Genomic DNA, 15,804 nt, shown 5'->3' with positions numbered 1-15,804 from the left:
ATTAATTAATTAGAAATAATTAATGGGCGTAGACTCTCAGGGGCGCAAGAATAGACAGACTGGGCAGGACTATTGTTTTTTCGTTGTACTCTTGTTAAGATTCCGCTGAGCCCCTAGTACTCGATTCCAATACAAACGTACTTCAATGGGCAACGCATTTGCAGCAGTGAACCTGCGGTTAAGTGTTAGTGAGTGCCGAGTGGGACAGTAAATATATAGGCAAAGGGTCTTCTTAAACAGGGCGCAGTTATAGAAGCCCGCACTAAGTCTATGTTTGTCGTTTCGTTTGTTATAACACATCCAATAGAATCATGAGGCAGCCATTTCAATGTTCTCTAGAAAATAAGATGTATCCTAAAATGAACAATGACTTCAGAATTATTTTAAGAAAAACAGGTATTAGAATTGGGCGTGGGAAAAAATAGTTTTCGGAATTCGAGCGATCTTTCGGACGACGAATTTAAATGACCAAATACACGATACAAATAACAATTGATAATTTCATTACAATAGGCTATTTGACTGGTTTTAAAAATCCATTTTATATTATTTAGTAGAAGTTAAGGAACCCAGTATAAGTTGATTTTTTTTATTTCTAGTACATATTTGCCGAACAATATCATGTTAAAAATTCTATATTTAAATAGCGCGCAAAAACGCTACTTGGACAATATGGTGCTGCAATATTTTAGTATTATTTTCAACTTTCGTTAGTAAATAACCATTTTTAAACTCATAATATACACTGATTACAATAATTCACAGTTTATTTTTCGCTTTGTCAAATAGCCTATTATCCACATTACATATATACTCCTAGTAGTTGCCCATGAGTTCGCTCGCATTTTGGTTTTGGTTGTCATGTGTTAGGGAAAAAGTAGCCTATGTCCTTGCTCGAATTTCATACCACCCCATTTGCTTCATACCAAATTTTATGAAATTTGATTCAGAGATTTGATCGTGAAAGAGCGACTGACAGACAGACAGTCACTTTCATATTTATAATAATGAATGAATGAATGATACAATATTAGTATAGATAAAGTATTATTATGATAAGTACATTTTGCGTTTGGTAGTTACTCAGAAAACTGTAGCTAAACAGCAATGTAATATTGTTGTAGCGAGTGTAGGATCAGTGGCACTTCAGGTACAATCAAAAGGAACATAATATTTTAGCTTCAAGAGTTGACAGCGCACGGTGACTTACTGTCAGTTGACCAATTACGAAGTTTACCAACTTGAAGATAATACGTATTATGAATATTTATATGCAAATAAAATCATTTTTTTTTTTTGTTGTATCCGACTTAATAAAAATAAGAGTAATCAATTTCAGAACATCATTCGTGTGGCTTTATAAATGATACGATATGTTTTCCCGCTCAAAATTAAAAAAAAGACGATCGTTCATAATTTGTCAATTGGGTTATATTTTCAACTTCAGGACTATAATAAGAAAAATATTTTTATTATTATCATCATCATCATCAGCCCACTGCTGTCCACTGCTGAACATAGGCCTCCGCCACGCTGCTCGGTCCTCTGCGTCCCTTATCCAGCTCCTACCGATCCTGCGAATGTCGTAGAACCAGTGGGTAAGAAGTCGTCCTACATTACGCTTTCCGAGACGCGGTCTCCACTCTAGGACTCGTCTGCTCCAGCGGCCATCGGTCCTACGACAGATATGGCCAGCCCACTGCCACTTCAGCTTACTGATTCTTCGAGCTATGTCGGTTACTTTCTCGAGAGAGATAAGAAACTTTTTCTAGAAAAAAAAGCATCAACATACTACAGTTCCACAGCAAAATAGATTAACTGCCAAGTTGAATGGTGGTGCCTATAGGATTCACGGTACAATCTACATAGTTGACCATGGGGGTGATATTTGACTGGTAACCGTGTACGCATAACATTATGACGTTTTTAAGATACTATTCGAATTAAGTATGTTTTAGTTCGTCAAACAATTGATAGTACCCATAGGTACCCAATAAACAGTTGAAAAAAAAGTTTATTAATGCACAAAATAAAATATGAAGCAAAAAGGCCAACGACACGCGGTGTTCCCAGGCGGTCACCCATCCAAGTACTGAACGCGCCCGATGTTGCTTAACTTCGGTGATCGGACGAGAACCGGTGTATTCAACATGGTATGGACGTTGGCGACAGTTAATCTAAAAAACACAATCATAATACTTTCTATGACATTTACAAGAATTTTATTATAATAAATAATCACATCATTTCAGCGTTGAATTATTAATCGACTTTTAAAATGAAACCTTATTTATTTAAATATTATCGTTAACCAAAATATATCCTACTCTACATGAATAGGGTAGGGCTATATAATATATTTAAATTTGAATTAATAAGTACCGTAATTTATAAAAATGGATTTGGTGATTCTTTAAAATACTGTAAGAGATTCTTTTCAAGCCTATTCATTTTTAGTTCTATTTGGGAAAATATAAATCTTTACATGCACCTATTCGTAATTGAAACGTCCGTGGGTCTGATTTCCGTATCTTTTAAATGTAAAATAAATATTACACCAATGAAAAAGTACAAGAACAAAAGTCGTATAAAATAATATCTGCTATAATATGCTTAATTTAACTTTATTAAATAAAGCACAGCACATATTATTACACTTTAAAAAAAACACAAAATATAAAAAAAACTCGAGCTACACCTGGCAGGTTGACATTTTATTTTTTTATAGAACTCGGCTACAATGAAATTTTAAACTTGATTACTGAGGATTTAACTTTGAATATGTCACTCACTTTGCGTTAATTAATACCCAAGTCACGAAGAACGAGAAAAAAATATCACTTACATTGCTACATACACATCACATACAATTTATTCTCGCTACTGAACGAATTATATGTGAATATGTTTATGTCTACGTCTTTTAAAAAAAATTCAAGTCATAACTTAATGTTTTTAACTGTATCAAAAAATAATAAAGAGAATTGAAGGGTTAACACCGAATGGTCGAATAATAATTTGTGATAGTAATTTCTCGAGTAAACACTAAAAATTGAATTTTAATTTTATTATTATTTATTATATTTATTATTATTTTCAATTCATATTATACATATAACAACATTATAATTATTAACCAGCATCATCTCAGGACTGCCAACTTCAGAGACACCAAGACACAATTTGCGAATTCAGAGTCATATATTATTTTTCAAAGTATTTTAAGTTAATTAAAACATAATTAGATTTCATAAGGTGTTACAGATTTGCTTTTTATTGATTTCATAAAGTGCTACTTTTTTTAACGCTTGTATTTTTAAAAGTTTTCATAAAGATTAATGTAATTTATTGAACATTATTAAATATGATGATAGTTTTTTTTTATCTAAAGGAGGAGTATTGCAGTTTATCCTTAAATGTATTTTTGTTTTTTCCAGAGTTATTATTACATATTTAGTAAATAATATTTTTACATAGAGCAACCATTTCAGGTAATAAGTAGCAACACCGTCGCGTCCTTACGTCAAATAAAAGTAATTGTATTTATTTATCGTACTACTTTTTAAAAAATACATCACAATATATTCCAAAAAGAATTATAGTATATACATAGGTATTTAACACCAATGTCTGAAGATATAGAAACTTATTGTAGACTTTGTGCAGAACCAACACCTTTAGATCAATTAATATCACCGGAAGAACATCAAGTGTTTACTCCAAAGGTAGCAACCAAACTATCCTGGATAAACATTGATATATCGAAGCCAAACGAGCTTCCTAAGACAATATGCTTCTCGTGCTTCACTCTCTTAGATCGAACATGGACTTTTTTAAACAACGTAAGGACAGCACAAGATAAATTAAAAGCAATATTCGTTAAGAAATCGCAACAAAACAATGAACAAACTCGTGAGGAAACGCGTGAGAAACTTCCGAATATTCCCGGTAAACCGATAGATACGAACTGGGAAGACTTCCAAAGACCTAAACTAGAGATTAAAATAGAAGAAGCCGCTGAAAACCCTGAGGTATTGCTTCATAAAACTGTCAGCATCACAAGCGAAAACTCGGGTGACAATGGTGCTGTAAAGACTGAAAACGATACAGACTACGAGGACCTCCTTATTGAGTCCAATAATTGCTACTTGAGCTCATCAGACAGTGATTCACCTTTAAAAAAAATTGCGAAAAAGAAAAAAGTAAGTCGAAAAAGAAATAAAGATTCCAAATTTGAATCTGATAGCACTGAACTACCTATTGATATACTTTCTTTAAATATTACATGGGATAATCAAACATGTAGATGCGCAAAGTGTGACATAATCTGCCAAAGTATTATATCCTTACAGCTTCATTCCCTACAAATTCACAATCAGTGCTGTTTATTTAAATGCATAGAATGCGAGAAAATTGTCAGTACATACAGATCCATCGTCAGGCATGTACGAACACACAACAGTGCTCTGAGACATTGCTGTGAATATTGTAATAAGGTGTTTTTAAGAACGTCGGAACTAAATTTACACAAAGTGAAAGATCACAAAGACATTTATAAAACAAAGTGTACGTACTGCGGTTCATCGTTCGAAACACCAGAAGAATTAAAGGAACATAAGGCTATATTTTTCAATGGATCAAAGAAATCCTCAAAAGATATTAAAATCATAAATGGTGATAAACACTCAGATTGCAAATGTGATCTCTGCGACAAAGTCTTTAAAAACCGACAAAATCTATACCAGCATCGAGTTCTACATACAGAGAGAAGTAGAAACTTTGCTTGTCATGTCTGCGGTAAAATGTATTACACTAAAGGTAGCCTCAGTGCCCATATGAGGACACACGAAGAATCTAGGCGGTACAAATGCGACCACTGTCCAAGAGCCTTCCATGCGAAAGGGAATCTCATATCTCACTTAAGTTTACATTCCGGTTTGAAACCGTTCATATGCGAACAGTGTGGTAAAAGTTTTAGGGCTAAACGTCATTTGATCTCACATTCTATCATTCATACAGACTTAAGGCCGTACATTTGTGAATATTGCAATAAAACATTCCGTTTTAAAACACGTCTAAATCTCCATGTACGTCAGCACACTGGTGTGAGGCCGTACAAATGTGTGTACTGTCAACATGACTTCACAAATGGGTCGAATTATAAGAAACATATGTATAGACGGCACGGTATCGACACTTCTTCTAGGAATAAGTATAAAATAGTTGTAAATAAAGAAGATAATGAAGAAACTAAAGTATAAGAAACACAATTGTATTATTAATGAAGTATCAATAAAATCATATTTAATTTTTTCTTGTTTAATTATTTATTGATATACAATAGCAGCATTATCATTCACTTTTCAAATATTACTGCAGTAATTAATAAATCAAATTATAGCGCAAAACTTGTGTACATTTATTTTTTATAATTATTTTAAATTAATTACCTTTCACTCAATTACCTAATTATTTTAAAACTATATTATAAGTATACTATTATAACAATTACATTGCTTTCTTTCATGACAATTTTTTTTTTTTAAATTGAAATATGAAACCTCTTAATCTGTATTAGGCTTCACACTTCATACATTTATTAAAATACCTACAAGAAGCAGAAGAAAAAAAAATTAAAGACAAAATAGAAATATAATAACAACTTGTAACATGCCTAATTAACAAATTAGTTAATTAATTGTGTATAAATGCCTATTAATTATAAGTGTACCCTTCCTTATCTTCTTAATAAGGTTTATTCGTTGATCTAGAAGCTAGTTTTGTTTAAGAAACTTGAGTTGTGATATCTTGCCTTCTTATAGGTCTAGGATTTAGCAGCACTATTTATTGTCACTAGAATTAATTGTATAATAATAATATTTAATTGTTTTCCTATGGTGACCATATTATGCTACAAATTATAAATGTTTCCAATACATTTATTTATTTATTATCATGCAACTTTATATTGTTAATTATCATGATATCCGACGCAATTGTAATGTCCTCAATACAATTTGTTAGTCAAGTCACAATCAATTCCAAAAGTCTAATTTATTTATTTATGTATCATAAAAGTATTTAATGACTCAAAAATGTTATCTTATAAGAGATCTCTGTCAGAAACCTGAGAGAATTTGGAAATTATATAACTATACATAGCATGTGAAACTCAAAATATGGGTATATTGTCAACAGTAGTCTGTTTGTGAGTTTTTTTTTTTAAATTTATTAAGTAATCCAATAAAGATGACATATTAAACAGACAATAAATTGAGAGTGCTTTTAATTATATTAATTTACAATAAATTTATTTATTTTTTAATAACGCTAGAACTAGATAACTTAATTGTAAATAATCATCATAGGCCATATTAACCATAGCCAATCCACTATCTTTGGGAAGTGGGAACTAAGGCGTTATATTCTTCAGCTTATAATTTCATTGACATTCAACCGCACCACAGCAATACCTACTAAATATTGCTAATTGGCGATAGAATATCCAATTATAGAACTTACATAAGCTATTACAAAATAAAACAGTATAAATATAACTTTGTTTGTAATAAAACAACCCTCCAAACTATTCTAGTTTTAATGGTTACTTTGTTACATGTGCCTTAAAATGGATTTAAAAAAAAATCATTTAAGAAAGTAATTTCAGTTGAACATTAATAATTTACTAAGTTATTTTATTTTTTACAAGTAGCAACATTCTCACTATTAGATTAAAACGGAATTTAAAATAAGTAAGTACTAACACTTAATGTCACTTCAATGCTTTTTTTACTCTAAAATATCATTCATACATATAATAAAATTGGAGTTTCTGTTTGTAATATTAAAACAAACACTTTTTACCAAATTCATATGTATGTATACACGGTACACAACCAAAAAAATATTTTTTACAATTTTTGCCTGCCTGTCTGTCTGCTTGTTCCGGCTAATCTCTGCATCAACTAGACTGATGGAACGTTCACCGGCAGTTAGCCGATGTAATGAGGAGTAACTGGCTACACCGATATGTTTTTTTTTATTCTTCTTCTTTTTTCGTATGCTTAATTACTAAAGGTCTTGCTTGTCCGTAAATGCTTTTACTGTTGTGTCGACTAGCTTCCTCCACACCACTCTCTTTGGCTATTCTCAGGGCAGTCGGAATATTGAGTCCCGTTTTATTTTGTATCTGGTCGGACCAGAAGAATTTTCCCTACTACAACCAGTTTATCCAGACAGTCCGGTTGTCTCCGGGCAACAACAACAACAACAGCCCGTAAATTCCCACTGCTGGGCTATAGGCCTCCTCTCCCTTTGAGGAGAAGGTTTGGAACATATTCCACCACGCCGTTCCAATGATGGTTGGTGGAATACACATGTGGCAGAATTTCTATGAAATTTGTCACATGCAGGTTTCCACGAGATGAATTATAACGACAAATTAAGCACATGAATCAGCGGCGCTTGCCTGGGTTTGAACCCGCAATCATCGGTTAAGATGCACGCGTTCTAACCACTGGGCCATCTCGACTCGTTTTTTTAGAACTCGTTGGTAACATATAGTTGATAGTCTGGTAGTTATCTTTTTTTTGTTGTGTAGTTTTTTGTTATACTTATCAACTAATTCGTGCACGAAGACGCGGGCACAAACAATAGTTAAATGTAAATCAATTTGATTGAATATTGTGTCCTATAACGAATAAAACCGAAATAAACTTTATTTTAAACGTTAACAGGCTTTGAATCTTCAATTAACCGCCATCGCTATTTCGGAATTTATGTTTTCCATCAAAAAAACAGTTCTGTTGTTCAATAATTTGTTACCCATTAAATTTATTTAATACAGTAAATAAATGCGACCTGCGTGGTCGAGTGGTGTATATACCGGTATTCATGTGTACGCCACTCTGAGGTCCCGGGTTCGATTTCCGGCCGAGTCGATGTAGAAGGTTTATTAATTTTCTATGTCGTCTTGGGTCTTGGTGTTGGTGGTACCTTCGTTACTTCTGATTTTCCATAACACAAGTGCTTTAGCTACTTACATTGGGATCGAAGTAATGTATGTGATGTTGTCCAATATTATTATTAATAAATCAAATGCATTTATCGTAAGTTACACTTGGTGGTAGGGCTTTGTGCAAGCCCGCCTGGCTAGGTACCACCCACTCATCAGATATTCTACCGCTAAACAACAGTACTCAGTATTGTCGTGTTCCGGTTTGAAGTCTGAGTGAGCCAGTGTAACTACAGGCACAAGGGACATAACATCTTAGTTCCCAAGGTTGGTGGCGCATTGACGATGTAAGGAATAGTTAATATTTCTTACAGCGTCATTGTCTATGGGTGATGGTGACCACTTACTATCAGGTGGCCCATATGCTCGTCCGCCAACATATTCCATGAAAAAAAGTAGTATTATCAGTAATTTTTTAAATTCTATGTTGTCCATTGTTTTTGTTTGGCTTGGTTTAAAAATTCAATAATCCTTGACATTGACTTGACGTGCTTTCAACGTTTATAAAAACATAGATATATATCGTAAATATATCTTTTAACATTTGATTTATACTAATTAATTAATTGCTGGGCAAAAGTCTGCTCTCCCTTTGAGGAGAAGGTTAGGAGTAAGAGTTGGTGGATGCACATTTCTTTAAAATTAGACACGTGCAGGTTTCCTCAAGACGACAATTAAGCACATGCTAATTCAGTGGTGCTTGCCTGGGTTTGAACCCAGTTTGAATTCATTGGTTAAGATGTATACATCTCACCACTGAGCCATCTCAGCTCCGTTAATTAATTAATTAATTTTAAAAAATTATTAAAGAAATATGACTTATGTTGTAATTATTAGTATATATTTAGTTGTAGATAAGGCTTTTGCTCGATATACATATTGATAGCGAGTAGCCCTAGCCTTCACTATTAAAAAGTTTCAGGGTGGTACAAATCGTTTGGCGATAAAAAAAAGAAATTACTCCTTTGCTGTGGTATGGCGGCCATTGAGAACAGTCGGAAAAGTATGGCAAGGTGATTTGCGTGAATGGCTACTCGACGATAATTAGCTATGCAAAAATTAGCCTGGTACAAATGGTTGAATTGTTTTATTAAAATTAACGTATTCGCGTCGGTATGGCGGGCTGTAAGCCACACTCGAGAAGTATGGCATTACGCTACCGTATACCTACCCGCCTACTTCGTATTTTTTCGACTATCTGAAAATACAAGCATTTTTGTGGAACAAATCGTTCGACACTCGTTATTTTTCCGACGCGTTTGATTAACGCCCACGCGAGTGGGCCGCCGGTGCGAGCGCTACGACCATTATTTTCCTTTTTGCCTTTACGTGATTAGACCCCTTTTTTTTCTCGCTGGAAAAACGCATTATGCGCTTCCTCCACTTGATGGAAAGTGGGGGGGTGTGTGGGACTCCCCGGAGCCCTAGACGCCAAGTGCGCCCAAGTACGCCGGGTTTACCCACTAAAAAACCAGCGGTACCCTCTGCGTCTTTCGATGGACGCCACGGGATCGCTTACGCATGCTACCGTGACGCCCTGACGGTCGGCCCACCTATGCGGGCCGCATAGGTGGGCCGGCCGGTACACTTCCGCGAGCACCTCAGCCTGGAGCTCCCAGGGCGGATCGCCCGCGAGAAGTGTCGCCGCAGTCCACGACACCGCACGGTACCCTCTGATGCCTCTCACCGCTATGACCCTCTGCGGCTTGCGCAGCAGGGCCCGATTTTTAGCGGTGAGGGCGTCTATCCAGATCGGGGCACCGTACAGCGCCATCGACCTCACTACGCCGGAATAGAGACGCCGGCATAGTGACCCCGGCCCCCCCACGTGATTAGACCCCTGAAGAACCGCCATACTGATACAAATGACCAAATATTTTGTCATTATCATCTCCCGGTCTACATAGTGTTATGTCATTGCATTATAATTATATCATTCATTATATCCCATTATTATTATGACATATTAAATTATAACAGGAACTATTACATTAACTTTATTATTCACACAAATATTATTGTAATTAATTGATCAATAATTTGTACAACTTTAATGAATATTATTTTATATGGAATAACATTTCATAATGGCATTTAGCACTGCTTCTTACTTTGAAAATGATTTAGCTGTCATAAGAAAAACAATTGGATGATTGTCAAGCACTGTAAAAAAAGATATAATATAAAAGAGGGCATCATTGTAGAATGAATTCATTACTACATCACGAATTACTGAAATTACAATATGTAATGGTAAGAAAAACTGTTGGAGATCAAAGTTAATTACAATATGAATTATAAAGTAACAAATATTAGTTTGGATTGGACATAGAAGAACGGGAAGAATAAATAACTCGTCTGAATTTCGGCGACATTATTTGTGGAGCCGTGGGCTGGCTTCGAGGATAACGCTGGTGGTGCAAAGTTGGTGGTGCATTGCTTATGATGCACCACCAACCGAAAGATCGTGTCGAAATGAAATTTTATGCTTAAGTTACTTCTTATTACATCAGCTATCTGCCTGTGAAAGCCCCGTCAAAATCGGTCCCATTTCAGATATTTTCCGGAACAAACATACGGACAGATGGATAAAAAATGAAAAAAAAACAAGTTCTTATATATTTACCGTGTTTACATACATATGCCTTTAGTAGAAAGCGGTCATTTTAATATTACAAACAGACTCTTCAATTTTATTTTATATACATATAGAAGACTAGCGGTCGCCCGCGGCTTCGCCCGCGTAGATAACGGTTCATAATCAGTCTTTTAATATCCCTACTGCTGAGGCACGGTCACATTTGAAGAATTACTGCAACCGGCGCTTGGATCTATTGTGATAAACCTCAAATTCGTGATCTCAGCCAGACCAACATCAGCCACGAATCTGATGAGGTTCTTAGGGTCGGAGGCCATTATGACCTCTAAGGACCGGAGTTAGAACATTTTATAGTTCTATCTTTTATAGTTTAGGCATCATACGCAAAAAAGCAACTTTTTTGGTAGATTTTTTTCCTTTTTTGTCCCAAAAACCCAAAATATCTTACGGAACCCTATTTTTTTTTTCAAAATAAAATTTATCCTATGTTATGCGGGATTAATTTACCTTTTGAATGGTGAAAGAATTTTTAAAATCGGTCCAGTAGTATTTGAGCCTATTCATTACAACCAAACAAACAAAGTTTTCCTCTTTATAATATTAGTGTAGATATACGTAAAATCCTCGTCAACAGTAAGCTGTTATGATCCAGTTGTTAGAACTCGTACATCTTAACCGACGATTTCGGGTTCAAATCCAGGCAAGCACCACTATATATATGTGCTTTATTTGTGGCGGTGAAGAAAAACATCGTAAGGAAACCTGCATGTGTCTAATTTCATTGAAATTCGGCCACATGTGCATTCGACCAACCCGCATTGGAACAGCGTGGTGAAATATGTTCCAAACTCTCCTTAATGGAAGAGGATGCCTTATCCCAGCAGTGGGAAATTTACAGGCTGTTACTTAACTTTTATTTTTTTTAATACTTACTCGCCAACGTCCATACCATGTTGAATACACCGGTTCTCGTCCGATCACCGAAGTTAAGCAACATCGGGCGCGTTCAGTACTTGGATGGGTGACCGCCTGGCGCATAGCTTGGCGGCGAGCCACCTGATGGTAAAAATCAAAATCAAAATCCACCACGCTGTTCCAACGGTTTGTGGAATGCACATGTGGCAGAATTTCGATGAAATTAGACACATGCAGGTTTTGGTCGCGATCTTTTGCTTCACCGCCGAGCACGAGTAGAATTAGAAACACAAATTAAGCACATATATATATATATATATATATATATATATATATATATATATATATATATATATATATATATATATATATATATATATATATATATATATAGTAGTGCTTGTCTGGTTTTTTTACTCGGAATCATTGGTTAAGACGCATGCGTTTTAGCCACTGGGCCATCTCAGCTCAATCAAATATCACCTTTATGTAACTCACAACGTCCGCTATGTAGAGGCGCCAATAAATCTCGGTAGAACTAATCTTTACTTTAGTACTTTACCTTATTCGAGGGATGATAAGAAGCTTCGTAACCGAAATCGATAAAAAAAGCATTTAAGGATAATAATTCTGTTTCTTACATAACGTTTTATATTAGGAAGAATCCAAATTAACATCTTGTGATTTTTTCTTTAAAAATATTAAAAAAATCTTATAACCTTAACCAAAATAAAATTCCGCAGATACATTAAATTTGCCGTTTCGTAAATTCAAATCGTTTTTAAAAAATACATTGGTAAAAAAGGCATACCTGTTGACTTCCAAGCAGGATATATTAATTTAAATAATTGTATTTAATTAACTTGACTTTGTATTTTTTAAATGTTAAAAAGAGTAACTACTGAGTTTCTTGCCGGTTCTCCTCGGTAGAATCTAGTTTCCGAACCGGTGGTAGCTTCACTTAATTGTAAAATGACGATTCTAAAAGCCTACTTGGATAAAGTTTATTTTGATTTTTGAATAGAGTTTAAAATACATCACTTCTAATGAGTGCAGTTATAAAGCCAGTACTACACTTTGTGTTACCAATTTAAAAATATTTAAAAATTCTTATATCCTTAACCAAACTAATCAGATAAATAAATAAATATCCGAATTAATCCACATCCGGTAAAATATTATTCGTGTATCCGTGCGCATATTCAAATCCGAAATTATGTGTCCATAACATCTCAGCTTTTCACTAAATGGACGACCTAATTGTTAATGCAACCGATTTCAATGTATGCTGTTAGTGATGCATCCATCCATCCATAAACTATCGATAGTATTGTCTTTATCAATAGTATTGCCCATGGAAAGCTATCGATAGTATTAATCAAAACGAAACTATCGATATCAAACGAAAATTGTAAAAAATGTTTTTTTTTTTTTAATTTGTACCATGTATATATAATGCATTTACTAAAAAGTATTTGTTTTAATATTACAAACAGACACTCCAATTTTATTATATGTATAAAATATGATATTTTAGAGTAAAAAAGCATTGAAGTGATATTAAGTGTTAGTACTTAATTATTTTAAAGTATGTTTGAATCTAATAGTAAGAATGTTACCACTTGTAAAAATAAAATAACTTCATAAGAGTAAATTGTTAATGGTCAACTGATATTACTCTTTAAATATTTTTAGTTTTTAATCATTTAAAGGGGGACGGCGCGTACGCAGTCCCCACTACCAAAAATTACGCGTCCGAGTTATCCGCATTAGGGATAATCGCAGAGGTCAACCCATCCGCAGTGCAATGGATAGGCCTCGCTCTGGGGGAACCGCCTTCGTGATCACGGTGTCCCCTACGCCAGGTAAGTATGCTTCGCTCCTCGTTGGCCGCGCTTATGTATCAACCGACAGCGAACTTCGTCAGCGCGATCTAATGTACTACTAGCGACATCTATCTCCTGACTGTCGTAAACGGTACTGATCGTGAAATTTGACGGAACACACTCTCGGTAGAGTACTCATGCCATATTTTTAACACGAATTCGCGTACATTATTGGAATTGAATCTGTCATGGACAACAAAAAGTTTGTGCTATTTATGCACTATTTATTTTTATGTAGTTATAGTCAGTTACTCATACTTGTTATTCGTAGAATATGGATTCCAAATCGGTGGTAGTCTGTAACACTTTTAACAATGTAGCATAACGATTCAAATGTATTTCCTTCAATAAATGATAATTTAATGTTATGTTTTTTAGAACAGTCAAATTTTTTATTTACAAAATATAATTGAAAAGCAAAAAGGCCAACGACACGCGGTGTTCCCAGGCGGTCACCCATCCAAGTACTGAACGCGCCAGACGTTGCTTAACTTCGGTGATCGGACGAGAACCGGTGTATTCAACATGGTATGGACCGTGGCGAAAGACTAACCAAAAAACACGAACACCAAACATTTATGATATCATGATAGCATGTAAATAATTTAAATCTATTTTGATGGGGCACTTCTCAGGAGACAATAGTAGCTCCCAAAAGAAGTATACCAGGTACTGAATTGCATCGTTGATCGGTATGTACGGTAGCAGATCCTCAGGTACTGGAGTCAAATACTTGGGTAGGCAGATGAAAAATTGTAATGTTTCCAAAAGTGGGTGTGCTCATGTGCCTTAGAGAGAACGTAACGGGCCAACTAGGCCTGCGCTTGAATTGTTTTCGATGTAACGGATTTATCATTACATGAAAAATGCGTCAAACTTGTGCACTTCTTTGTATAAATAAATGTTTTAAATTGTTACTATTATTTCATCCTTCTTCCTACTATACGAATGAATATTCACATTAAAATTATTTTACCACTCAAAGTCGTTGTCACGTAAAACTTTCGCCCGTATACCGACTTTACAGGCAACAGGTAATTTTTTGGTAGAATCTACATTGTATTTTATCTAAAAAATGTAAATAAATAAAATCTGTAAAAAAAAAGAATTGTTTTATTAACACTACATGGGCTAGTCCCGAGATAAAAAGTTTTATTAATATTTATTTTTTTATCTAAATAAGTACCTTAAAAACATTGCACACTTAACATTTTGTAAACCCTTTACAGTTTGTAATTTGAAAGAATATTTTGGAAGATTTCACAGTTTTATAATGCAGAGATGTAGCGGTTTGTATTGTTTTATGATAAAAAGCACACGTGTAAGTTGTATGTAAAGACTCGGGCCGGATCGCTTCTAATATTTACACAATAAATTACGTGTATTCAAAAAGCAAAATAAGAAAGATCGTCGTCTAAAAAGACTGGCGTTTTCAGCAAGGTGAAACAGTACTTTACGGTCCATCGCTTAAGCTTAATAAGCCACGGACATGTTAAAGTCAGAGGTATAGCTATCGCCGTCTTTGCCGTGTCAATTATACGGGGTTCCGGGCCACGGGGACCAAATTACCCTTCCTAAGTGCCTCAAACAATTTCTTATACGGTCCCAGTCAAGGCACGCTACTTCTGGTTGAAGTGCACAAGTTTGACGCATTTTTCATGTAATGATAAATCCGTTACATCGAAAACAATTCAAGCGCAGGCCTAGTTGGCCCGTTACGTTCTCTCTAAGGCACATGAGCACACCCACTTTTGGAAACATTACAATTTTTCATCTGCCTACCCAAGTATTTGACTCCAGTACCTGAGGATCTGCTACCGTACATACCGATCAACGATGCAATTCAGTACCTGGTATACTTCTTTTGGGAGCTACTATTGTCTCCTGAGAAGTGCCCCATCAAAATAGATTTAAATTATTTACATGCTATCATGATATCATAAATGTTTGGTGTTCGTGTTTTTTGGTTAGTCTTTCGCCAACGTCCATACCATGTTGAATACACCGGTTCTCGTCCGATCACCGAAGTTAAGCAACGTCTGGCGCGTTCAGTACTTGGATGGGTGACCGCCTGGGAACACCGCGTGTCGTTGGCCTTTTTGCTTTTCAATTATATTTTGTAAATAAAAAATTTGACTGTTCTAAAAAACATAACATTAAATTATCATTTATTGAAGGAAATACATTTGAATCGTTATGCTACATTGTTAAAAGTGTTACAGACTACCACCGATTTGGAATCCATATTCTACGAATAACAAGTATGAGTAACTGACTATAACTACATAAAAATAAATAGTGCATAAATAGCACAAACTTTTTGTTGTCCATGACAGATTCAATTCCAATAATGTACGCGAATTCGTGTTAAAAATATGGCATGAGTACTC

The 15,804-nt window shown here is 34.8% G+C and overlaps 1 protein-coding gene, 3 non-coding genes and 2 pseudogenes across 4 annotated transcripts; 3 read left to right on the top strand and 3 right to left on the bottom strand.

Annotated features, from left to right (window-relative positions):
• Nucleotides 1-2,048: 2,048 nt before the first annotated feature.
• On the bottom strand, nt 2,049-2,167 carry LOC124541281. Its single transcript, XR_006967198.1, has one exon. It is a non-coding gene; the product is annotated as a 5S ribosomal RNA (ribosomal RNA).
• A 1,350-nt stretch (nt 2,168-3,517) lies between these two features.
• LOC124541222 (zinc finger protein 572-like) lies at nt 3,518-5,312 on the top strand. Its single transcript, XM_047119099.1, has one exon. It carries the CDS (start codon nt 3,627-3,629, stop codon nt 5,259-5,261), a length of 1,635 nt encoding a protein of 544 aa, XP_046975055.1. The 5' UTR covers nt 3,518-3,626; the 3' UTR covers nt 5,262-5,312.
• A 6,236-nt stretch (nt 5,313-11,548) lies between these two features.
• Nucleotides 11,549-11,667, top strand: LOC124541295 (annotated as a pseudogene).
• A 1,572-nt stretch (nt 11,668-13,239) lies between these two features.
• On the bottom strand, nt 13,240-13,401 carry LOC124541313. The gene has a single exon (XR_006967226.1). It is a non-coding gene; the product is annotated as a U1 spliceosomal RNA (small nuclear RNA).
• A 436-nt stretch (nt 13,402-13,837) lies between these two features.
• LOC124541294 lies at nt 13,838-13,956 on the bottom strand (annotated as a pseudogene).
• A 1,435-nt stretch (nt 13,957-15,391) lies between these two features.
• On the top strand, nt 15,392-15,510 carry LOC124541292. Its single transcript, XR_006967208.1, has one exon. It is a non-coding gene; the product is annotated as a 5S ribosomal RNA (ribosomal RNA).
• The last annotated feature ends 294 nt before the right edge of the window (nt 15,511-15,804 follow it).

Source organism: Vanessa cardui, chromosome 27 (assembly GCF_905220365.1).
Source record: "Vanessa cardui chromosome 27, ilVanCard2.1, whole genome shotgun sequence".
Lineage (NCBI taxonomy): Eukaryota > Metazoa > Arthropoda > Insecta > Lepidoptera > Nymphalidae > Vanessa > Vanessa cardui.
Note: the sequence above shows the minus strand (reverse complement) of the source record. Positions and strands in the feature narration are given on the sequence as shown.